Consider the following 26,480-nt stretch of genomic DNA (forward strand, 5'->3'; position numbering starts at 1 on the left):
ACTCATTTCCGGGTCTTGTCTCTTTTCTAAAGGCTCCCGAGGTCCTTATCTTTAGACTATTTGTATCATTTTAGTCCTTTTTCTGACCCACGAGTAGATGAACAAGGCTGCTCAGATTATGAAGTGGTGGTGCCCCACTGGTGATTTATGGTGCCCTGTTTTTACCATATATTACTGACACTAGATAAAGATTTCTCCATCATTTCATGTCCTCATACTTGTTTCACAATGGAGGAAAACAGTAACCCAGCCAACTGAATCTGGACCCATTTATGATGTCTCTAAATGATCTCAATGATGATGACAGGATCCTCAGTAACAAGGACATAAAGCAGACACAGATGTACACTGATATTCAGCCAGCAAATGCCAAAAAAAAAAAAAAGTGTTACTGTTCTTCTAGATCTTGCTGACCAAGTCAAATGAATTGAGCATTACATTATGACTGTGGTATGCGGTAGCTGTAATTTTTTTTAAAAAAAACCTTTGACTTGAGAGAGAAATAAAGGGAAGCAGCATACATAGAATAAAAAAGACTGGTCATAGCTATTTTTATGAGAGCTCCTAAAATCCAACTAAATAGTGAAAAGTTCCATTGAAAAAAAAAAGGAGGCATGAGACAAGAAGACATAAATTACAAGGCTGATTATAAGAACCTATCTCAATCTTAAGAGCTTTCCAATAAATTCCATGCAGTTTTTCTTTTTTGCAAACTACTACACTGTTTCTTTAAACATGAAATTATTACCAATGCAATGGAACGATTAAACATATAGTAGATAGGAAGTGCTACAATATAAAGTGAGGTCCAATTAAATAAATGTAACTATGAAAATAAACTAGCATAATTATATTTTTTTTTCTTGAGTATATAGCATTAAGTCAGGAAGAAAAAGTAATGTGTGAATGTTATTTTGGAAGAATGAAATCAAGTATCAGTAGGATGAGCCGGAGAGATCATACAGCAAAGAGGACACTAGCTTTGTATGTGCCTGACCTGGGTTCAGTCCCCCACACCTGCCAGGGGTAAGCTCTGAGCACAGTCAGGTGACCTTTGAACCTCCACCCTCAAAAAAAGAGTCATTAAAAAGAAAGTTATATATTAAGATTAGAATGAGAGATACACTATTTTATATCTTATGAAAAGCCCTAGCAGGATTTGGTATCAGTGTCTAGCTGTTGATGTCATACTCATAAGTTGTAAGCAGAGTATCTAAGCAAATATACAGACAATTTTGACAGATAAAATTAACTGTTTCAAAAAAAAACTGATTAAAACATATAGTAGGTACTCAATGCAACTTCCTCATAAATATGTGAAATGAATTAGAAATCAGCCTACCAGCATATAAAATTTTAGTGAATCCTCCTTAAAACAAACAAACAAACAAACCAGGCAACTTAGTGGTCTTGATGACTTATTTAATCTTATGATTTCAAGTAGTTACAACAGCCTAGAGAGTCAATTTTATCACTTAGTCTTTTTCTAAGAACTCAGAAAGAGGAAATTTGAAGGCAAAAATTATTCCATCAATTTCTGCAAGGGAGCAAACATGAACTTGACGTGTACTGGAAATACTGAAGCAATGACTAAGGCAGTGAATCTGAAACTTCTATGAAGATGTTTGTAAGAGTAATTATTCTCACTGTGGCCCATTTCAAGAGGTCTGGAAGTCAACACTTATCATAATAATGCTATCATTTTTCCTTGTATTCTCTTACAAGTAGTTTTCCATTCTCTACGTGATGTTTGCTGATGTCACTGCTCAGACCACTTCCAGAATGTGTGAAAGAGCTGAGACTCTGTCTTTAACTAAGATGTTAGAGTTCGTAGATATGTATTTTGTCTTACTTAAAGGTGTTCTTTTATATACACATGATTTATAATAACATAATGGGTGTATTATTTTTCATGAATAAATGGGTATTTCAAAGTATCTTAGTCTGATTTCCTAATATAGAAATACTGATAGTTCTAAACTAAAACCGAAAACTTTTTAAGAGTGTAAAGGAGTCACAAAACCAAAAAGTTTGAGAACCACTGCTTACAATGAACTGTGCTAGGACTTTACCCCCACACTCTTTGAGAACTGGAACCCTACCGTCGTCTCAGTATAACTTAAGTACTATCCTTTTTTGTTTGCAAGTTGAGTGAACAGCTGTCTGATTATGGTCACATCAAAGACCTTAAACTCAAGACCTAGATAGTGAATACAGCATACAGCGGCGCATCTGATTAAAAATAACAGATGAGCGCTAAAATGACTTTGAGGCTGTTCACAATGTACAACTGCCTCATAAAGATGTGAAATAAATTAGAAGCCAGCCTACCACACAGACCTGCCAGCGAACTCATTTAAAAAGCCAGGCAACTAACTAAAACAACACTATGCCTTTCGCGTCTGGCAGAATTGGTTTTCTCAACCAATAGTCATCCTAGTTTTATTTCCATGGGTCAGAAATCTGAAAAACTGGAAACAAAGCTGAAAAAAGTTGAACAAAACTTGATGTGTTCATGTGGTCCTTTTGTAGATGTGTATTTCCTTTTCAATTTTATTTGCTATTGATGTACTGGTGACTGTAGACACTAGAGCATTCATTTAAAATGAAAATTAGGCCTACACTACAGCATTTCCCATATAAAGCTATATTTGTTCTTTCTTTCATTCAAACAGCATAATTCGGCTTCTTCCATGTGTAAGAATTTGTGATAGACACTGTGGAAGGGATCATACATGTATCTCACATTTTTTTCCTGCAGTGCCAAGGATTGAACCCATGGTCCCACATATACTGGGCAGTAGTTTTATCACTGAGACACTCTCCTGACCCAAGAGGCCGGTACTTTAAAAGAGTGGGGATGTGTCAGTGATAGAATTCACGATTCACAACATCTCCAGCACTGCACAAAAAAATAAGCGTGCAATTAAGAAGCTTTTATTTTAGGCTGGAGAAATAGTACGGTGGGGAGGGCGCTTGCCTTGCATGTGACCGACCCAGGTTTGATCACCAGCATCCCATACCATCCCCCCCAGGCACTGCCAGGAGTAATTTCTGAGCATAGCTGGGTGTGGCCCCCAAACTGAAAAAATTAAAAGTTAAACAAGCTTCTATTTTAGTTGGGCTATTTGTAATGTAAACAGATAAGACAAAGTTAAACTGATGAGAATCACAATATAAATTATTATGAGTATTAGCACATGGCCTGTTAATATATGATGTTGCTATGTGACATGTATTACAAACTTAGTGTCTCAAAATAGAGGAGGTAATATATACTCATGTGTGTTGACATATATGTGTAAATAAAAACTGAAAAACCCTCTAAAAATATAACTGGTAAGAAAGAGCTAGCATTATGGTTACTACCAAAGAACATTCAAGATGATATGGTACGTTTGGAAAATTAAAAAAAAAAAAAAGAAAGAAAGAAACTGGTATTGTATATAATAACAGTGATAAACCATACCAAGCTATAATAGATCTGAACCATAATAGAAACAGAAGAAAAGCTGTAATAAGACACTACTTTAAGCCAGTTTGGATTTAACTACCTTACATTTGTGTCTAAAAACCAGCTTCCACAATCTGTTTTTATTGGACAAGATTCAGTGAATGTTCCTTCAATTTTGTGGTGTTAGTACTTAAGCATGAATATGAGTATTCTAAAACAGTAGTCTTCAAACTGGGATACACATACCGCAGAGGTTACCCAAAGACTTTCCAGAGGTACAGGCACCGAGAGCTTTAAGGGAGTCTGTGTCTATATCCACAATTCACAGTTTCCGAAAGTGATTTGTCAGAGAAAATGCTTGTGCTCGGAGTTTTTCCTCTCCAAGGCAATTTTAAAAGTCTTCTCACTTAAAATCTTATTAAATGCTCCTTCCTGGGCCAGAATCCTGGGGCACAAAGGGACCATTGCAGAAAGAATTACACCACGGACAGGAAATGCAAAGTAGCAACAGTGGAAGAAGTAACCACTGTGATCACTTGAAGGAGACTGTATCTCGCTTCCTCTTCTGGGAACAAATCAGGGAAAGACCCACCTGCTTTCAGCATCTCTTTGGGAAGTAAAATGGTTGCCAGAAGGGTGTATATTTATACATTTTCTTAGGTTGAAAAACAAGACTTTCACTGAATGTCTGAATTGGCTAATTTCTCAGTGGTGACTTGTAGATTATATAGTAGATGCTAAAACTGGATCCTTTACAATTATTTAAAGCTTTTTAAAAAATCCTAGTTGCCAGCTTTAAATATATATATGTTTAGTGATACCTGGTTTCTCGAAAGTCTTTTGGCACAAACTCTTAGAAGTTAAAATAAACTTTACATTTACAGTAGCACCAAAAGCAGTAAAAAACAAACAAAAAACACCCCAGGAATGCTCCATTTAACCAAGAAGGCAAAGGTCTGAGCAGTAAACATTAACCCAAGAAACTGAAATGGCAAATAAATAGAAAGATAATCTAACAAAAATAAATGCTATCCAAAACAATCTACAGATTCAATGAAAACCCTATTAAAATTCTGATGGTACTTTTCACAGAAATAGAAAAACAAAAATAACCCTAAGATGTATTGGAACCATAGAAGACTGCAAACAGTCAAAGGAATCTGGAGAAGAAAAAAGACACTAACTGGGTTTCAAACTAAATTATAAGTACAGCAATCAAAATAATATGGTACTGGCATTAAAACAGACACACATCAGAATGAAACAAAAGAACCAAGAAATAAACCCATTTCCATCCCTTCCACCGTCCCTTCCTTCCTCCCTCCATTTTCCTTTTTGCCACACCCAGCTGTGCTCAGTTCTTTCTCCTGTGCTCAGGGTCTACTCCTAGGGAGCACAAAGGACCATATGGGGTACCAAGTATTAAATGCATGTTGGACATATGCAAGGCCCACCCTGTTGTACTACTGTTCAAGCACCATGGCCTATTAATTTTCAACGAAAGGGTCAGAAAATAAAATGGTGCAGAGAAGTTTCTTCAACAATTGTTGGGGAAACAGATATTCACATACAAAAATATGAAACTACACTCCAATGTTATATCATACACTAAAAAAAATACTGAAAATGGATTAAAGATTGACTCTTAAGATCTGAAACAGTAAAACTATTAGGAGAAATTCCATATTTGTCTTGAAAAAAATGTTTTTAAATACCGAAAACAAATGCAATGAAAGCAAAAATAAGAAAGCAGGATGACATCAAAATCAAAAGCTTCTGCAAAGCAAGGGAAATTATCAACTAAATGGAATGGTAATCTTTGGGATGGGAGAAAGAATTTTCAAACCAAATATCTGATGAAGGGTTAATAGCCAAAATATACAAGGAAATCATACAATTCCAGAGCAACAAAACAATTCATTGACTTGACAATTTTCAAACAAACAAAAAGCCATGCCAGTGGCCAAAAGATCCACAAAATGAAGCTCAAATCTCTATCAGCAAAGTGTCACAATGAGATCGCCTCACATCTGCTAGGATATCAAAAAAAGCCAGAAATATTAGTGGAGGATGTAAGGAAGACGAAATTCTTGTGCACCTTTTCATGAGAATATACACTAATTTAGTTCCTATGGAAAATAGCACAGAGTTCCCTCAATAAATTAAAAATGAAACTATTACTTGATACAGTAATCCCACTTCAGGGGATCTATTCAATGGAATCACAATTTTGAAGAGGTATCTGTACTTCCATGCTCACTGCAGCCACGCTCTGGAAACAAAGTCCCCTAATGAATGAAAAGATTATGAGAATGTGTGTAAACACTTTATTACATATGTAATGTAATATACAGACATATATACATCAAGTATAGCACTATAGCACTGTCCTCCCATTGTTCATTGATCTGCTTGAGCGGGCACCAGTAACATCTTCATTATGAGACTTCTTGTTACTGTTTTTGGCACATCGAATATGCCACGGGGAGCTTGCCAGGCTCTGCCATGCGACATAAAGTATAACACTGTTTAATCATAAACAGGGAGATCCTGCCTTTCGTGAGAACATGGATGAACCTGGAGAGCATGAGACTCAATGAAATCAGCAAGAGAAAAATTGTATCGCCTAATATCACTTATAAGTGGAATCTGAACAGACAGAAGTAGACCTCTTAGAATATAGTGGTTAACTGTCAGGAGGTGGCGCAGGGATAGGGGATATGGAAGGTTGGCAAAAGTGCATATACTTTTTACTTATCCAATAAATAGTTTGGGAACCTAAAGTAAATATGGTGACAAGAATTGATTATGCTGTATTGTATAATTAAAATTTGCTAAGAATAGAACTATCTGAGAATTTTTTTTTCTTTTCTTTTTTGGTTTTTGGGCCGTACCTGGCAGTGCTCAGGAGTTACTCCTCGCTCTGTGCTCAGTAATTACACCTGGTAATTTGGGGACCATATGGGGTGCCAGGGATCAAACCCAGTTGGCCATATGCAAGGCAACTGCTCTACTCATTGTACTTTGGCCCCCTAAGTATCTGAGAATTCTATTTGCCAGTTATATCCAAATAAGCCAGAAAAATGAAAATATCATTTGCCAGAGGGAATTGCTACTATTCTTTATATGAATAAGGTAGTTGGACACAAAAAAAATTTTAGGAGTGTAATAGCAAACACTGAAGAACATTGCTCTGTGAACTAAAATGAATGTAAGTAAAATGAGAAGTGAGAATTTTTCAAGTTGATAAGTGCTCTAATACAGAGAATGTTTCTTTATTTTCACAAAGCTGTTCATGACTGGATTTCAGTCACAGTGTTCCAACACCCATCCCTCCACCACTCTACATTTTCCAGCACCAGTGTCCCCAGTTTCCCTCCCATTACCCCCCATCCTTCACTCCCTGCCTGCCTCTATGGCAAGTGCTTTTCTTCTTCTTTTTTTCTTCTCCTTCTCTCTTCCTCCTCCACTTTTCTCCCCACCCCAACCCAAGTTCTCTCCGTCCCTCCCTCCCCGCCTTTTGGGCACTCTGGTTTGCAATACTGATACTAAAAAGTTTCTCCATCCTACCTACCCTCAGTCCCCCCCCACATACATTTGTGGCTAGTTTCAACCACTGACCAGTCCTCCTAACCCTTAGCCATAGATATTATTCTTCTACTACATATATATATTTTTTTAATTTTTATTAGTGAGACATCGTGAGGTAGAGTTGTAGACCTAACACATTTTTGTGCTTGGGTTTCAATTATACAATGATCAAATACCCATCCCTCCACCAGTGCCCATTTCCCACCACCACGGATCCCAGTATCCCTCCCACCCCCCACCCCACCCCCCATCCCACCCTGCCTCTGTGGCAGGGCATTCCCTTTTGTGCTCTCTCTCTTATTGGGTGTTGTGGTTTGCAAAAGAGGGCAGGGGAAAAGGGAGTTCAGATAGAGAAGGGAAAACCAAATAAAGGGGGTTGAGAGGATCCTCCTAGGATGGGAGAAAGTAGACTGCTGAAAGTAGACTACAGACTATATATTTTTTATATACCACAAATGACTGCAGTCATTCTATATCTGTCCCTTTCCTTCTGACTCATTTCGCTCAGCATCATACTCTCCATGTCCATCCATTTATAGGCAAATGTCATGACTTCATTTTCAGAGAATATTTTTTGAGAAACATACTCTATGTGGACCAGAACCAGCAGCAGTTTGTGTTTGTTGCTGGAAAGGAGATGTGACATGTGGGGAGAAAACAGGATTTGCTTTCCTGACCTTTCTTGGCCTCGATTTTCACAGCTGTAAAATAAGATAGTCCCAAATTCTGAACACTTATCATGAGAACTGGAACCAATAATTAGACAGACTTAGCTCAATGCTTAACAGCACATCATTAGTACTAAAGAATGGTAGCTATTATGCTGTCGTCTATATTTTAGTGTTTGGGCTATATAAAGAAAATTACAAACTGAAATTAAAATTATTTACTATCTATTTGAGATAAAAATTTAGGTACTGGCATCATCCCTAACAGGATTCCAGAGTAATTTTATTGCAGTAATTTTAACTAACTTAGATATTTAAGTGGAAAAAACTGGAAATACCTGTAAGTTAGGGATACAGACTATGTACACAAACTGGGATAGAATAACAAATAATTGGCTGAGTTAGTATTAAGCCAAAATATTGTTTTCAGAAGATGTCTGACATATAATTAATAAAAGCCTGCTATCCACAGTCTGGCTTGGCACTGCCTAGAATGTCGCTGTAATACAAAATTTCAGGCCCATCCCAAGTTACTGAATCAGAATCTGTAATTTAACAAGATTTTCAAGTGAGTCAAATGCACCCTAAACTAAGAAGCACTATTAAAGAATAGGCCTTTGAGAGGGAAGATAAAATCACCAGGCGTGCCTGGGAATGTGCTGTTGCACCTGTTCAAAGATGGGTAATGCAGGATGATGGGAAATGGAACTAACTTCTAAACAGAAGGATACACATAATCCATTTACACACATAGTGCTTCTTAACTACAGGCAAATACATCATCCCTCCTGGCCTCATCACTGTCACCAAAGTGATCTTAAGCAAAGTTAAAAGACATTGGGGCTAGAGCGATAGCACAGCAGATAGGCCATTTGCCTTGCACGCGGCTGACCTGAGCTCGATTCCCAGCATCCTATATGGTCCCCTGAGCACTGCCAGGAGTAATTCCTGAGTGTAAGGCCAGGAGTATAACCCCTGTGCGTTGCCAGGTGTGACCCAAAAAGCAATAAATAAATAAATATTTAGTTGTTACAATTGGAGAGAAGACAGTTGTGACCCACATTTTGTGAATATAGACTACAAAGGATGCTGCTAAAATCTTACAAAGCAGATTACTCCCCAAAGACTCATCCGACCTCACAGTCCTGAGACTGGAGAAAACAGCATAAATCATACAAATTGCTCTGCCTAAAGGTATACAACTGGAATATTCGTTGATCGGGAGGGGGGGCATAGGAAGAGGCTAAAAATAATTTGATTATCTGGCCTTGAGGGAATGAACTTCATATCTGGTGGCATCTCAAGAACTATGTTTTGGAGCTGGAGCAATAGTACAGCAAGTAGGGCAACTGCTTTGCACGCGGCCAACCTGGGTTTTATACCAAGCATCCCATATGGTCCCTTGAATACTGCTAGGAGTGATTCCTGAGTGCAGAGTCAGGAGTAACCCCTGAGCACTGCCACCAAGTGTGAACCCTCCCACCCCCAACCCCACCCCACCCCACCCCAAAAAACATGTTTTCAAGATTCTGAAGTACCCTTGGAAAACTCTCAAAATCATTTACCTGCTTTTTATAGTAAATCCAGACAGTGATAAAATCTGTACTAGTGTCTAAGTCGGCAAAGCCTGCTAATATGTAAAGAATAACTGAGGCACGCCTTCCTCATCTAAGACACCAGCAGTCCATACAGTCATTGTGGTAAGTCCTGAACCACTTGTCTGCGGCTTTCAGTATCTGAAAACTCTTGCAGGCAAAGTTTTTGCCAAATTATGGCAGCAAAACCTGAATAGCTGTGAGGCTTTTTTATCCTAATTATCCCACAATGTAATTATTCACGTGGTTCAGTGCCTACATATTCAGAGGCTTACTTGGAAGGTGATGTCATAGATCTTAGGGACTAGAGCTGTTATATAATAAACAATGGAAGTACCTTACTGCCTTACTAAAATCGAAAATTCTAGAATTTTCAAAACATTTGGCCTCGGCAATTGAGAAAATTATTGTGAACTTCAACTGACAAAAATACAGTTGAACATCGTCTGCAAACATCTACCGAAAGCATTTCTGTACGCACATAATATGTATAAAGTTAATTCTACACATGCATATATGTTTACACAGCTACATAAATGTATGCCCGCATTAGTACTTTGAAGTATGACCATTCATTTCCCTTGTCTAGGTCTTGTGTATGACAGGTCAGATCTGCACCATCAAGTCCTCTAAGTTATCTTGGCAAAGGTAACTTTGCCAAGAAATGCCTTTCTTCAAGATCACAGACTAACCTCAAACTTCAGTCTTCAAATGGTCCAACTTTCTTCCCTGACAGGCTTTACCTGACTAGTCAGCCAGTTGACTGTATGCTTAAGGGAGTGGCCCAGAAAAATAGCAGGTTATTAAGAAACACGTAGTAAGGAATTGCTGAGAGCAACTGTGTTCAAATTGTCAGTGACAGGGCTTAGGAACAAATGAGGTTACCAGCCATTTCCAAGAATCATTAAAAAGATACATGAGCTATATTGATAAAGATGCTTCATGGCCTCCAGTGAAAACAGTGCATCTACTGGAAACAATGGAAACTTCTTTTGTTTCTTTGGTTTTTTTTTTTTTTGTTTTGGGGTCAGATCCAGCAGTGTTCAGGGAACCTTACAGGATGCCCAGGATCAAACCCAGGTGGGCCGTAGGAAAGGCAAATGCCCAATCTGCTGTACTAACATTCCGGCCTGGAAACAATGGAAATTTCTCTAAAAAATCTTTTGCTCGTTCTGATACCACTGAGACTAACTAATCACCATTTGGTTTTAATGTTCTTCTCAACGCACTGCAAAACAATCTTCCCTGCCTTAAACCTTATAGACACATATACACTATGATGTATATTTATGTTTATACAAATAACTACTTCTTTCTCGTGAAAATTATATAGAGATAGCACACACAGCTTTACTTACTAAGTTTAAATGTTGCAAGGAAATCCCTAAAGTATTTTTGTGAAACTGTTCTCTAATAAAACTCTTAAGAACTGGGGTCAGAAAGAGAGTACAATGGGTAGGGTGCTTGCCTTACACACAGTCAAAAGAAGTTGCATCCCTGGTATCCCAGATGGTATCCCGAGCACTGCCAGGAGTCATTCCTGAACGCAGAGCTGGAAGAACCCCTGAGCAATGCTGGGTGTGTACCCCCCCCCAAAAAAAAAACCTCTAAGAACTATAATGGAGAGAGGAGAAAAAATATCTGCAGCAATGGTCAGCAGATTATTATCTATAATTTAATACTAAAGTGGGAGGAAGAAGCACTCTGCCAAAGTTTCTTTAGCTTTTTCAACACCAAACCAGTCTACCGATAACTCTGCCACTCGGCTGAGTAGGCCACTCAGGAAGGAAAGGCGACGCTTCAATCTCAGGCTCCCAGGTGTTTCAGACAGGGAGTGGGACAGGGCCAGAGGCTACAGCAAGCCTCCTGCCAAGGCTGTGGGTGAGATCATCACCCACCCCACCCCACCCCAGCATCCCGCCCAACTGCTTCAGAATTTCACAGGCCACAGCCCTTGGGTCAACCTCCTGTGAGGGTTCTCAGAACAGAAAACACTAAATATGGCTCCTCCCCACAAAATCTTTGGGAATTCTGACATTATACAATTATTTTGGTGTACTGTTATTACAGAAAGGATCTCAAAATGGATTATTTATTTTCAAGAAGACTGCCCCAAATTATATTCCTTTTAAAGGTCCTCCTAAGTACTTTCAGCATATATGTGTGTGTGTGTGTGTGTGTATAGACTAGAGATGTATTTAATAATTAATAGCCCATTGCTAATTTAAAAAGGTATGTAAAAATACTATGAACTCTTTGTTCTTGATCAGAAAATAAGTATTTTTAACCTTGCACCCATGACAAGTTCTTGAGTACAGTTTTTTCAGGGATTTCATTCTATTTTAGCTTCTGTATAACAATACTACAAAACTGTAATTATGTCCTCTATAATCAGCCCATTCCCAGTATAATTAAGAGTGCCACAAATTTAAAACTATGACCTCACTACTGAAGGAAAAAAAGTGTGTGGAAGAGATAGTTTATATTGCATGTAAAATGCCCTCTTGTTATGCCAACAATTTAAAACATGAAAGGAAAAAAGGAAAACCCAATATGTTCTAAGAGAATCATTACAAGTGGGAATCAGTATATATCGGGTAAGTCTGCCAACATTTGATTCTCATCAGCAAGGGCCTTCCATTCCATTTCCATGTTTTTTCCATGAAATGAAAACTCAAAATTATTTTAAATGCCTCTCTAAATTTTCTAAAATGCCTTTATTCAGCTACCAAACACTTTGAGGATAAAAATACGTGTGCAACACCTTGCAAGTAATATCAAGGTTAAGAATCAGAAAACCTTTAAGAATTAGAAACGCTGAACACGAAACATGAATGTACCGCTGATTACAATGGTTTAAGCAAGTCATCTGAGAAAATAAATAAAAACCAAACCAACAAACCGGCCCCAACACATTAACAAGAGAGAAAAGCAACAACGGGCATTTATCAAATGCTGACCGTGTGCCAGCTGTGTGAGAGTCTTGACTGAGTTATCTCGTGGTTGTCACACTCAGCCCCTGAATACAAGGACTGACTCCTCTTCACAAGAGAAACTGAAGTTCAGAAGTGTTAAGTAACTGCCCCAGTTAATTAACTGGTAGAGTAGGGCTATCTTAAAACCTAGTCCGGCTTGAGCCTGTTTTCACTTCCTTCAGGCTAGAGGTCTACTGCCTGATTATATGTCACAGGAGCCATTGAAACCAAAGCTCTTTGCGTTCACTTTTCTACTCGGGTTCTTGCTGAACTGTAACTGTCATCAATCAATGATCAGTGGAGGACGGAAAGGAATTGGAGGCAACAAAGCAAGAGATCAGTTTATGAAGAGTCCTCACCCCACATCAGATTCAGCAATGATACATAGAATTGATATTATCTAAGTTACATAAATGTTTGAGAGGTTACTAGAGCACCACTCCTAAGACTGATTGTACTATTGTATTTTTCAGACTAAAGAAGCTAATCGACCAGGAAGCTGAGTTCCAGAAGAAGAAAGAGCAAGAAAAAGAGAAAAGGATAGCTGCCCTGAAAGATGAGCTGACCAAACTGAAGTCTTTTGCTTTGATGGTGGTGGATGAGCAACAAAGGCTGACAGCGCAGCTTACCCTTCAAAGACAGAAAATCCGCGCCCTGACCACAAGCGCACAGGAAACACATGCTAAACTAGCCCGCGCTGAGGCCAGGGTTCGGGAAGAGGAGCAGAAGGCAACCAGACTAGAGAGAGAACTGCAGAGACAGACCACAGAGCATCGCCAGAACCAAGAGGCAATTATGGCGAAGCTCACCAATGAGGATGGCCAAAATCGCCAGCTTCGGCAAAAGCTGGCCGCGCTCAGTCGGCAAATCGACGAGTTAGAGGAGACAAACAGGTCCTTGCGCAAAGCGGAAGAAGAGCTGCAAGATATCAAAGAGAAGATCAACAAGGGGGAGTATGGAAACTCGAGCATCCTGGACGAAGTGGAGGAGCTCAGAAAGCGGGTCCTGGAGATGGAAGGGAAGGACGAAGAGCTCATAAAAATGGAGGAGCAGTGCAGGGACCTCAACAGGCGGCTCGAGAAGGAAACGCTGCAGAGTAAAGACTTGAAGCTGGAGGTGGAGAGGCTCAATAAAAGGTTGATGGCTCTGGAGAAATTAGAAGACGCATATGCCAAAAGCAAACAAGAATGCTACTCTCTGAAATGCAATTTGGAGAAAGAGAGGATGACGAGCAAACAGTTATCCCAAGAATTGGAGAGTTTGAAAGGAAGGCTCAAAGAGCTAGAAGCCACTGAAAGCCGGCTGGAAAAGACGGAATTCGCCCTAAAAGAGGATTTAACGAAACTGAAAACATTAACTGTGATGCTGGTGGACGAGCGGAAAACCGTGAGCGAGAAACTAAAGCAAACGGAAGATAAGTTACAAGCTGCTGCTTCTCAGCTCCAAGTGGAGCAAAACAAAGTGACCACGGTTACTGAAAAGTTAATTGAGGAAACAAAAAGGGCACTGAAGTCCAAAACTGAGGTGGAAGAGAAAATGTACAGTGTCGCCAAGGAGAGAGACGATCTGAAAAACAAACTGAAAGCGGAAGAAGAAAAAGGAAACGACCTCCTGTCTAAAGTCAATATGCTGAAAAATCGGCTTCAATCTTTGGAGGGGACTGAGAAGGATTTCCTAAAAAACAAAATGAATCAAGATTCCAGTAAATCTACAACAACATTACACCAAGAAAACAATAAAATTAAAGAGCTCTCCCAGGAAGTGGAAAAACTGAAGCTGAAGTTAAAGGATATGAAAGCCATTGAAGACGACCTCATGAAAACAGAAGACGAGTACGAGACTCTAGAGCGCAGATACGCTAGTGAACGAGACAAAGCACAATTTCTATCCGAAGAGCTGGAACGTGTTAAAGTGGAACTGGCCAAGTACAAGTTAGCAGAAAAGACAGAATCCAGTCAAGAGCAATGGCTCTTCAAAAGGCTCCAAGAAGAAGAAGCGAAATCTGGGCACCTCTCAAGAGAAGTGGATGCACTCAAAGAGAAAATTCATGAGTACATGACAACTGAGAACCTGATATGTCACCTCCAGGGAGATCATTCCCTTCTGCAGAAGAAGCTGAATCAACAAGAAAACAGGAACCGAGATTTAGGAAGAGAGATTGAGAACCTCACCAAGGAGTTAGAGAGGTACCGCCATTTCAGCATGAGCCTCCGGCCTAATCTGAACGGAAGAAGAACCTCTGACCCGCAACTGTTTTCTAAAGAAGTTCAGACAGAAACAGTGGATAATGAGCCACCTGATTACAAGAGTCTCATTCCCCTGGAACAGGCAGTCATCAATGGTCAGTCATACGAGGAGGGTGAGGATCACGATGAGGACCCTAACGATGAGGAATCCATTCTGTCCTTCAAGTGCAATTCATCAACTCCCTGTCCAGCCAACCGGAAGTTGTGGATTCCTTGGATGAAATCCAAGGAAGGCCCTCCGCAGAATGGAAAAGTACAAGCAAAACCCAATGGCAACTTTGTTCAGCCTGGTGATCTTGTCCTAAGCCACACACCTGGACAGCCACTTCATATAAAGGTCACTCCAGACCATTTCCAAAACACGGCCACCCTCGAAATTACCAGCCCGACCACAGAGAGTCCGCACTCTTACACGAGCACTGCCGTGATTCCAAACTGTGGCACCCCTAAGCAAAGGATAACTATCCTCCAGAACGCATCCATCACACCAGTGAAATCCAAAACCTCTGCAGAAGGCCTCATAAATTTAGAGCAAGGTGTGTCCCCAATCACTATGGCAAGCTTTGCCAGAGCACAGACCCCAGAGTCCTGTGGTTCTGTTACACCAGAAAGGACAATGTCACCTATTCAGGTTTTGGCTGTGACTGGTTCAGCTAGCTCTCCGGAGCAGGGACGCTCCCCAGAGCCAATAGAGATCAGCGCCAAGCATGCTATTTTCAGAGTCTCTCCAGAGCGGCAGTCATCATGGCAGTTTCAACGTTCAAACAGTAATAATTCAAGTGTGATAACTACTGAGGATAATAAAATCCACATTCACTTAGGAAGCCCTTACATGCAAGCTGTAGCCAGCCCCGTGAGACCCGCCAGCCCTTCAACACCACCGCAGGACAGCCGAACTCAAGGCTTATCTAATGGGGCACTGAACAAAACGACCAATAAAGTAACCAGCAGTATTACTATCACACCAACAGCCACACCTCTTCCTCGACAATCACAAATTACAGTAAGTAATATATATAACTGATGACCCTCACCCATCCAGTCCATACTGATATTCTTGCAAGAAACTTGGTCCTTTTTAATTATCCCTCTAAATCCTCCCCCCCAAAAGACTGACTGAACTTTGGGAAAGTTTGTGCATGAACTATTCAAGACTATTTGAAACTAACTGTTGCCTGCATAGTCATATCAAGTGCGCACTTACTGTATATCTTTTCATTTACATGCCTGTATGGAAAATATGTAGTCTGCACTTGTATAAATACATCTTTATGTGTTTCATTTTCCATAACTCACATTAATTTGACTGCAACTTGTCTTGGTGAAATATTTTAACATTATAAAACAGTAAATATTTTGTTATTTTTACCACTGCTTGCTGAATTTTCTTTTAGTCAGTTTGTTATATCTTTGCATGTTCAATAGAATTTTATTTCCTGTTCATGTTTATTAATTATTCCTTTAAAACAAAGAGTTCCACTGAATGTAAGTAATTTGGTCCCATTTATAGTCAACTGCTTATCACATACAGCAGAGAAAATGGTTCAAATAAAAATTTATGTCTGTCATGGCAAAGTGAATAAAGGTTCTCTCAGGACAAATTTAACTTCATGCTCAAGATGTATCTCAGTAATCTTGGTGACCAGTACCGTGCTTGTTAGTGCATATTAGGAACTTAATAAAGGTTGACTGCTAAGAACTGAATAAGATAACAAATAACTTTTTGAGCATATAGGAGGTATGGTAAAAATGAAACATTTTCAAAGGTGATGGGAAGTCAGCAAAAGCTTATTTATAAATGTTTCTTTGAACTGCCAGTTCACTGTATTTCTACTAAAGATAAAGAATCCCCTAAATATGCATGTTTACATTCCATATCTTTGGTCACTATGTTAATATACTCGTAAACTCCCTGCCTCAAGGTAAAAAAGTCATTCTTGTTCATTTTGGGAGCCAAAACTCTTGAATTAACAAAAATAGGTACTTTCTATTTTGTTTATAAACATCCAGAGGCTTGTAATAATGTGTTTTATCATCACCCTTTGGGGGAGGGGCATGGAAACACCCTGGAACGCTCAGGGGCTAATACTGGCTTTATAGTGAGAAGTGATCCTCTGTGGTCCTTGATGGACTGTATCTGGTGCCTGGGACTTGAACTGGGCCAGCCATATGCAAGGCAAGCATCTTACCTCCTATACTGTATTTCGTCCTATAATCACGTAAAAGCCAGACGGGACACATGGTATAGAGAACATTTTAAAAAGAAAAAAATCAAAAAACTTCCACGCCAGAATACAACTTTCAGAGAAGCATTTTGTTGTTGTTGTTTGCAGAGCTGGGGTGGGGTCCCTAAGTGGTACTCAGAGGGCCTGAGGTCACTGTGGCAATGCCTGGTCAACTGGTCCAGCTGTCCAATGTGAGCATTAATGTGATGCTTCTCAAATCATGTCATAATGGGGTCCATCAGCAACACCCCTGTGGAGCTCAGGAGTTTCCAGAGCCGTACCTATGATGCTTGCATGGCTGTGTGGTACTGGGGATCAAATCCAAGTTCAGCACATGTACCCCTTACCCCTAGGTTATCTCCCTGGTCCCACAGAAACTATTGAAATGACAAAATCTGGCCTCCACAACTTAGTTCCACAAAGGTGATTTTGGATGAAACAGCTCATTGCCATTTCCCTCTTCCAGCCTTAGAACTATTAATTTGTTGAGGTCCACTTTATTGCTAGCTACTTACTCTAAACACAATTCCTTTAGATACCCAGGCAAACCGAAGATTTACAGAAGTAAAAGGAATCTTTCACGATTATCCTCCTTTTCCCCTGCAAAATCAATTTCATGATGGCAAAGTGAGGAATTGTTGACAGAAACACTTCCATGGCGATGAGCAGCAACACCGGCACTGGGGTTTGCATCATCATTAAATAAATTTGGATGAAATCTGAGGCCACTGGTGAATGAGAAAGCTTCTGTTTAAACACATTTATCTTGGGAGTCGGCAGTGACCCAACTGTATTACGAAACCCATGATGATCTTAATGTTTTTTAAAACTTTTATTTTTAGGTCACCTTGGTCTAGGACATTAGGAGGAGCTCTATCGTGTCTTTCAAAGTACAGGCACCAACCGCACTACCATAGGAGTTTTTTTTTTTTTTTAGATAAAAAGAGAGTGCATGCAATGTTTAGGATTAACTGATCATAGAGTTGTAAGCAGAAACTAGAAGAAATTAAAGCCTTTCAATGCTTCTTAGCCTTTGTCACATAACGGCACAAACAGAAAACGTGTTTCCATGGCACTACAGGAAATAGAATGAGGCAGAGATGAGCAGTCAAGGGTCTACTGTCACTGACTGCCCGAGTGCTGAGGGTAAGATCTATTCCTGGCATCTCTGTCAGAGAGCCCGAGACGCTCTGGGCTATTTATTAGTCCGTTCATTTTTAAAGGATCCAATTTCTTATCTCCAGAGTAATTCTCTGCAATAAAATTAACACCATGAGGCCAGTGTTCCATGGTTATAATGCACAAATTCTCATTTCATCATCTGCTCCAGATACTCACTATAAATAGGACTCCCGAGTGAGTAACATTACTGGAAATGTCCTGAACTTTCAAGGAACCAAACTTCGTTTAGACTTCTCTCTACTGGGACTCTTCTCTTCAGTACAATAATTTATATCAGTATCAGAATTTGGGGCATTGTTAGATTAATAAAACGGAGACTTTTAAAGCATCTACTAATTAATGTTTACAGTAAAGGCAGAATAATTTTGGAAATAGGCATTTCCCCATCTACACAGTAAACAAAACTATATTTGGGGGCACTTAAATAATTTCCTTATCTATGCATGTATATATAATGGAGGTTAGGGAATTTTTTATAGTTTATATATAATCAGAGAAGAATCTTGAAGATTCTTGAAGAATTCTTGAAGACAGGTAATGACTCCAGAAAACCTTAAGGGTGAAGGTCTGTCGGTCTACTAGTAATTAGCAGAAAATAATTGTATGTACAATAGATAAAAAAAAGTCTTCCTTTCCTGGGACAAAAGGTTAGATTCATTTTAGCACAGTCTTTCCATGAAGAGCAATGGCAAAACTTGCCCCAAATGCCACTGCTTTCTGGGGGCACTGGTAAGAACAAAACCATCTCCTTTCCTAGAAGGGCAGTACACCTGGCAACAGTTGATTCTTTAGACAGAAAGGATGTTGTCTATGTCTAATGCACAGACATGATGACAGGATTCCATAGACTCTACTACACAGCTACATGTCACAGTGCCAAGATACCCAACGGATAACATTATGTTTCACTGTGAGATAGTCATAAAAGAGAAAGCTAATTAAAAAAAAAAGTTTTATAATTGTGGCAGAAGCCACAGTACAGGCATGAAGGTGTTTGCCTTGCAAGTGCCTGAGGCCAGTCTGATCCCTGGCACCACATAAGGAATCTCACAGAACACCAGGAGTAATTCCTTGAGCACAGAGCCAGGAGCAAACCCTGAGCACTGTGGCAAAACAAAACGAACAAAAATGGTTTTAGAATTGTGGTCTGAAGATTAGTGATTTTTATTTAACGAAGCTCCAAACTAAACTTGTTTCTAGTAGCTCTTCTAACTCTACATGGAGAGGCTCCTCTGAAACAAAAGAAACGCCAAGGACAGGCAGAAAGGGGCCAGAGGAATAATACAGTGGGGAGGGCTTCTGCCTACCAGGAGTGATCCCAGAGCAGTCTGATGCGGCCCCCAAACAGAAAACAAAATGGAAGAAAGGAAGGGAAGGAGAGAAGAAGGAAGACCTTTAAATTAACACAATGCTCTAATTTTCCCTAGACTTTGGGTCCTGTAATTAAACCTATTTTTTCCCTCTAAAACAACCATTTGTTATAATAATTAAAAAGACAAACAGGCATCAAAACATTAAAATCTGTGTCTTCTCAAATAAAATCTAAAACTTGTGAGGGAGAATTCTTTGATGTCCCACAGAAAGCCATGAAAAAACAAATTCTTGAGTAAAACCCAGAAAGATGCAGTTTTAGCAAGGTTCTCTGCTGATCAGTATTCACCCTAGAGACGTAATTCCATTCTTTAGACTCCTCTACTGAAAAACTTTATCAAATGTAGACCAATTCCACTTTCAAAATGAATTACACCTGTTCCAGAAAGTGTGACTATTTTGCCCTCTAGTGGTTAGCATAACAACAGATGGTTAATTTTCCGGAAATTTTACTCAAAAGAAAAAAGCTCAATAAAAACTACCATTTTATTGGGTGGGAAAGTTCCCAGTTTTATAACTGTGGCAACGCACAGACTTTTAGCTGAGCAGTAGCAGGCTGTCTGACATATCTGTGTCTCCCTCAGATCCCAGGCCCTCAATGTTACCCTAAAACATTTCTTGGGAATTGTCCAGACACATTAAATAGAGAACAGTTTGGATAAGGCAAAACAAAGGCCTCCATTCACCTTAGGCCACAGTGAAGCAAATTCACAACAAAGAAGTGGTACATTAAAGTTCCCAAACTTTGCATTTGTTTTCATTATAAGTCCTTTCCAATTGATAGACTTCAATTTCCATTCTTCAAGACAGATCAAGAAGGGCAAAGCTTTTGTGTAGTCAAAAATACCAAAGCAGGCATCTCCCAAAGGTAGAGCAAGGGATCTGTAAAGTCCAGCAAGGTAACTGACCAACACATTTAAGTACTTCATTAGTTTGATCACGAATCAGCATTGTTCACACAGCAGTACAAAAATACCTGACAATATTCCAACAGGACATCGGACTATACTCAGAATAGTGCCAAGAACACAATCTGGGCTAATCTTTGGCACCAAAGTCCATTGTCCTCAGGCTAAGTCTCTTGTGACCTCATTTTAAAATCTCACTTTTTTTTTCACAAAATTATTGGTCAAGAAAAATATAAGTGGTTTTTCTGAAAGCCTTAAATTAGTTTTCCTATTTTTATAAGTTATTTTTATTCCCATAACCAAATGGTCCTATACGGTATTTTCATAAGGTTACTTAAGACCTTTCTTTTTTAGCCTTGTGAGGGGTGTGTGTGTGGGTGGGTGGGTGTGTGTGTGTGTGTGTGTGTGTGTGTGTGTGTGTGTGTGTGTGTAGTGGGGAGAGGGGGAATGGGATGGGCCAATCCTGGCTCTGAGCTTAGGAATCACTCCTGGCAGGATGCTAGGGACCCTATATGGGTGCCAGGGTAAGCCCCATGCAAACATTTTACCTGATGGGTTTTCTCTCTGGTCCTTTTTTTAAAGGATAATTAAGAAAGTATCTTCCCTAAAGGCCAACAGAGGCTGTCTCCACCTGTGCCACTCCTTGGCCTCTGGAAAGATAGAGTGGGTTTACTATATACCACTCAATGTGTCTCAGTGATACAATTTCCCGATCTATGATGTGTTTCTCTTCAAAGAATCACACACACCTAACTGACCAATTTATGGATCATGGCATGCTGAGCCTGCCTATCTCCACACAGGGCCAGGTATTAAGAGACAAAAGATTAACTGTTCTTGAATAGTTTATTATGAGCAAGGAAAGTGAAGGCACTAAAAGAATCTGACACTGAAATCATGCAGTACTCTAAGCTTCCTATAAAAAAAAGCTAAAATCAAGGAGGATAAATAACTTTTGATTTTATTAAGACTCCATAACGTATGTAAGACCTGAAGCTGGGTAAAGGAAAGAGGTAAGTGGAATGACTGGGAGAAGGGGAGCATTTGAGATGCAGAAAAAATTCCAGTTCTTGCATTTCATAGTCAGCCAAACTAATTGGAATTAGTGATCTCTTAAATCAAGTCTAATTCTCACTTTCTGTGGTACCCGAATTCTCTCCCAAACTTGCCACCTTCTTTTAATTGTTTGAAATTACTTTGGAAAGTAAGGACGGGACATAAACAAGCAAAAAATAAGCAAACCAATTACTTGCAAGAATTTCTTTCCAAAATTTGCTATTTTCCCCTTCATGTTCCCACTTCAAAGTTTTATAATTAGTGGGTTGTCTCAAAAGATTTGTTTTCTTCTCTGTGATTCTCTGAATTATTATCTCATCATCCCACCATTACCTACTCTTCCTTCATTAAGGGCAAAGTTTCTCACATTCAAGACTATTAATAGTCCAGATCTCATTCTCTGCTGTGGTAGAGTAAATGTCCTGAGGATTATAGGATATTCAGGAGAATTCTTGGCTTTTACTGGCTAGATGCCAAGTAATAGCTCCCAACTATGACAAAAACCTCTCCTGACAAAGCCAAAAATTCCCTGGGAAAGAAAACCAATCCCAGCTGAGAACCACAGCATTATATAAATGAACTAACTGACTCCAAAAAGTCAATTTCTCACTTCCGTTATCTGCCATGGGAAAAATTTGACAGCTAATTTAAGAACTCATGTCTGACATAAAGAAATTAGAATCTTAAATGTGACCAACCATAAATATCAAGATATTTAAAAATCTGCACAGAAAAGTTCACTGCAAAGGACTGCTTCTACTCCCTTGAACATGTATGGGAACAATACATGGGGATGTATGAACATTTATGAGGTTGTGTAAGTATCTGTGTTTTGTCCCTTTCTAAGGTGCCATGCTATAAACTCAAGCTTTCAGCAGAGCTTTCTGTTCACTCACATGGCTTTGGGGGAAATAAAGAGAACTGTAGATAAGCAATGACCGGTTCCCTAACGAGGGAAAAGTGGATTACAGCAGGAGTCCCAAGATCGCAAGCGATAATTCCTCTATTTAGACATGTCTGAAAAGTCCTCCCTGAGGAGTTTAAATCCCCCTTCTTTACCTTATAACCACCACAGACCCAAACGTCTTCTAGCACACAAGCTTTCTTCATTCCTTTACAAATCACTGTAAGAATGAACTGACAAATATTTATAAGCACCTGATATTACTCACTGCTGTGCTAAGTAAGCACGGACGCAGACCTAAGATTGAGAAGTAAATGCAAGAGTTCAGGACTACCTTAAAAGGAATTCTACAGAAAGTAAGAACTCCGGGAGTTTACAGGAGATTACTGTAAACAGGGCAGGGTTGGAGTTAGGTTTCTGAAACAGATGCGGTGTGAGGAGAGGTTTAGAGATGAGGCAGACCGAGGAGGAAAAGGCATTCCAGAGACGGACCTTGAGAAGAGAGGTGTGAGGGCGGGCAGGAGACCAAAATTTCAACCCCTAAGAAGCAGGGCGTGTGGTGTGGCTGAAGGGGACAGTCAGGCTGAGGAAAGGCTAGGAATGTTCTATGTCTCTAGACAAAGCTTTTGCATCATGAGAAAACGTGGGAGAAGAGAATGAGAATGCTAACTCAACAGTGCTGTGCCACTCGGGCAATGATATTATAAAGTCAGGGCTGTCACAATTTTAGAGATCAAAAAAAGAGAAAAATCAGAATACTGGATGGTGTGGGAGCTTCTGCCAAGTCATTCTGTTAGTCTGTGCGGAGACTGTGACAGGCACACGGCCACACTTCATTATCCCATACTATTGCCCTGGCAACATACAGAGCGACCTTGTCAGAAAAGTCACCTGGGCTCGATGCTGCTGCCTGTGATGGGCCGAGCAGGCTACTGAACAATGCCGCTCTGAGCCTTGTCCCCACAGGCTGCCACTTCAGCAGGGACAGGAACACGAGGACGGCCCAGAAATAAATGTAGGACTTCTCCTCATTCTTTTCGGGTAAAATGACTTTCTCTCATCAAGTGACCCACACTGAAGTCCTAAGTCAAGTTTCACACACAACAGAAAAGAAACAGATTTTTTTAGTGAAACACCATGAGGTACAGTTATAGACTTACAAATTTTTGTGCTTGGGTTTCAGTTATACAATGATCGAGTACCCATCCCTCCACCAGTGCCCATTTTCCACCACCACGGGTCCCAGTATCCCTCCCACCCCCCATCCCCCTATCCCACCCTGCCTCTGTGGCAGGGCATTCCCTTTTGTTTTCTCTCTCTCCTTTTGGGTATTGTGGTTTGCAAGAGAGGCATGGATTAGCATGCTGAAAGTAGACTAGAGACCAAAGAAACAGATTTTTATGGCCGATTAACTTGAAAAACACCTAACAGTCCCTCAAGGTACAGAGGATGGGGTCCATGCTTAGGCATCGTTGAGGGTTATCTCAGAGACACAGAAACATTAAAAAAAACAGATTTTATAAAATAGAATTTTTTTTCTACCTAGAAGAATAATACATAGTTATTACCACACTTTTGGAAAATATCAGCTGCTGGAGTGGCTGATGTTTTTGCTTTGGAGAAGGGTAATGAGAAACCTGAGAAGAACAATAGACAGTTATTACTCTATGTATTTGGGGAAGTTATAAGTATGGCTCTCAGACTACCCATTAGGAAGGAAATATGTTGGGGGGGCGGGGGGGAAGAGGGTATCCGGCCCCTACAGAATGTGCCAGTGCCAAGAGTGGCAGATATCCCACCCCACCCCACCCCGAGTGTGAGTTTATGTAACCCGTCTGCTCCATCCAGACACAATGGCCAAGGGGCCAGGCTGCTGGCTGCTGGTGGGAGAGGCAGGGTTTCCGTCGGCCCAGTGAGCCAATCAGCACCTGACAACAGCTGGGTCAGGATGTACCATGCAGAAGCAGGAAAATAACTCCTTTGGGGCCTGTTTTCGGGCCTACTTGCATTTATTTTTTGCTTTTTGGGTCACTCCCGGCAATGCACAGGGGTTACTCCTGGCTCATGCGCTCACTCAGGAATTACTCCTGACAGTGCTCAGGGGACCATATGAGATTATGGGATGCTGGGAATCGAACCCGGGTCGGCTGCGTGCAAGGCAAATGCCCTACCCGCCGTGCTATTGCTCCAGCCCCAGAAACCCAAATTTTGAGGCAGCGAATCAACTGATTATTTATTTTTCAGTTATTTATTTTCTGTTTAGTTCTTCAGAATGGTAATATCACTTCTACAAAGAGTATGTTGACTAGCTGAGAAATTCAGATCACATAAAAATTTATGGAGTCCAAAACCGGGTCAGCTGCATGCAAGGGAAGTGCCTTACCAGCTGTGCTATTGCTCCAGCCCTCACTACTTGCATTCTTATCACATGTGGAGGAGGAACGGTAGATACAGAAGAAAGCCCAGCCAAACTCACCTCAGAGTCTGCAAAAGATTACACCTGCAGTAGGAGGGAAAAGAACTGCATTTTCTTTGAGACTATCTCAGCCACATGAATGGCATCAAAAACTTCTCTATAATAACTCACAAAGGAGTGTTCCTAAATGTTCCAAACGGGAAATACCAATCTGTTCCATATGGAAGGCCCACCTACATTTCAAAGTTCGCAATGTGCCCACAGCCCCATACTCTGTCACTTGAATGTGTCTTCCTCTCACTTCTGTGCTGGCCACCACAGTTCTTGTGCCCCAGGTTCAATGGGAAGCCCATTCCCTACTCTTCTGAGGAACAGTAACTCTTGCTTTGTTTTTAATTTTTTAATTTTATTACCACTGTAAGATAGACCCTTACAAAGGTGTTCATGAATAAATTTCAGGCATACAGTGTTCCAATACTCATCCCTCAAGCAGTGTACATTTCCCAGCACCAGTGTCCCCAGTTTCCCTCCCATCACTCCCACCCCCCAGGCACCGCCACCATCTCCACTGCCTCCTCCTCCTCCTCCTCCCTCCTCCTCCTCCCTCCTTTTCCTCCTCCTCCTGCTCCTCCTCCTCCCTCCTCCTCCTCCTCCTCCTCCTCCTTCTTCTTCTTTCTCTCTCTCTCTCTCTCTCTCTCTGTCTCTCTCTGTCTCTCTCTCTTTGTGGCTTGCAATACAGATGCTGAAAGGTTATCAGGAATATCCCTTTACCTACTTTCATCACTCAGTTCTTGTCCAACGCGATTATTTCCAGCATTATTTCCAGCTATTATTGTCATACTGTTCCCTTCTCTCTCTTACCTACCCTCTATCCCACACAGACTTGGGGTTGATTCCAACTATTGACCAGTTCTCCGAGTCCCTGTTTTCCCTGGCCATGAATATTAGTCTTTATATATATATATATATATATATATATATTATATATATGTACATATATGTGTACGTGTGTGTATGTTTTATATCCCACAGATGAATGCAGTCATTATCTGTCCCACTCCTTCTGACTCATTTTACTCTGCATGAAACTCTCTATGTCCATCCATTCGTGGGCAAATTTCATGACTTCATTTTTCCTAACACCTGCATAGTATTGCACTGTGTAGATGTGCCATAGTTGTTTCTTTATCCATTCATCAGAGCAGTAACTCTTCCCCCCCCCCCCACCACCCCCGCCAGATTCAGTAAGTTATTCTGCCCTGGTAGTTCTTTCCCCTTTTTGCCCCCCTTCTTTTGGCCACGCCTGGTGGTGCCTGCCCTGGGGTCACTACTGGCTCTGAGCTCAGGAATCACTCCTGGTGGTACTTGGGACCATATGGGATGCCAGGGATCAAATGAACCCTGGTCAGCCTCATGCAAGGCAAACACCCTGACGCTGTGCTACTGCCCTGGACCTGTGGTAGTTCTTTTATCCTCTTTGCTTTACTCCCCAAATCCAGACCTCTGTACTGATGGTACTATAAAATAATCTACATTTAGTCTCTCACCTTTCTAATTCAATCTTCCCCAGGTCTGCTGGTGATATTTCCACAACACTGCTTTGATCATACAATCCTCCAGTCCCCTCCCCACGGCCCCAGCCTTCTCAGTCCAAAAGCTTCTACCAGTCCCCCATCTCTTACTACATGTCCCTCTGAAATTCTGGCTCTAAACTGTACCCTACCCAATACTTGACATGGACCATGATCCTAACTGCTACAGGGCCTGTAACCTTATACTTTTACTACGGCTAGGGCCTTTCTTGGTCCACAAACCAAACTTCTGCCCTAAACTCAATCACTTATTCTAAAAACACCTTCTTTTTCACAATTGTCCCCCCTCTGTTTCCA

The 26,480-nt window shown here is 40.5% G+C and overlaps 1 protein-coding gene across 3 annotated transcripts in view; it reads left to right on the forward strand.

Annotated features, from left to right (window-relative positions):
* FILIP1L (filamin A interacting protein 1 like) overlaps positions 1-26,480 on the forward strand; it is a 119,965-nt gene that overhangs the window by 85,542 nt on the left and 7,943 nt on the right. For 2 of the 3 annotated variants that reach the window (XM_056138520.1, XM_056138521.1), the window contains one exon: positions 12,757-15,970. In XM_056138520.1, coding sequence (XP_055994495.1) covers positions 12,757-15,553 — 2,797 coding nt within the window. In that variant the 3' untranslated portion in view covers positions 15,554-15,970. Of the gene's footprint in view, positions 1-12,756; positions 15,971-26,480 lie in introns of those variants that run through there. The other variant, XM_056138522.1, reaches the window with a different exon arrangement.

The sequence above is a fragment of the Sorex fumeus genome, unplaced genomic scaffold (assembly GCF_029834395.1).
Source record: "Sorex fumeus unplaced genomic scaffold, SorFum_2.1 ptg000129l, whole genome shotgun sequence".
In the NCBI taxonomy this organism is placed as follows: domain Eukaryota; kingdom Metazoa; phylum Chordata; class Mammalia; order Eulipotyphla; family Soricidae; genus Sorex; species Sorex fumeus.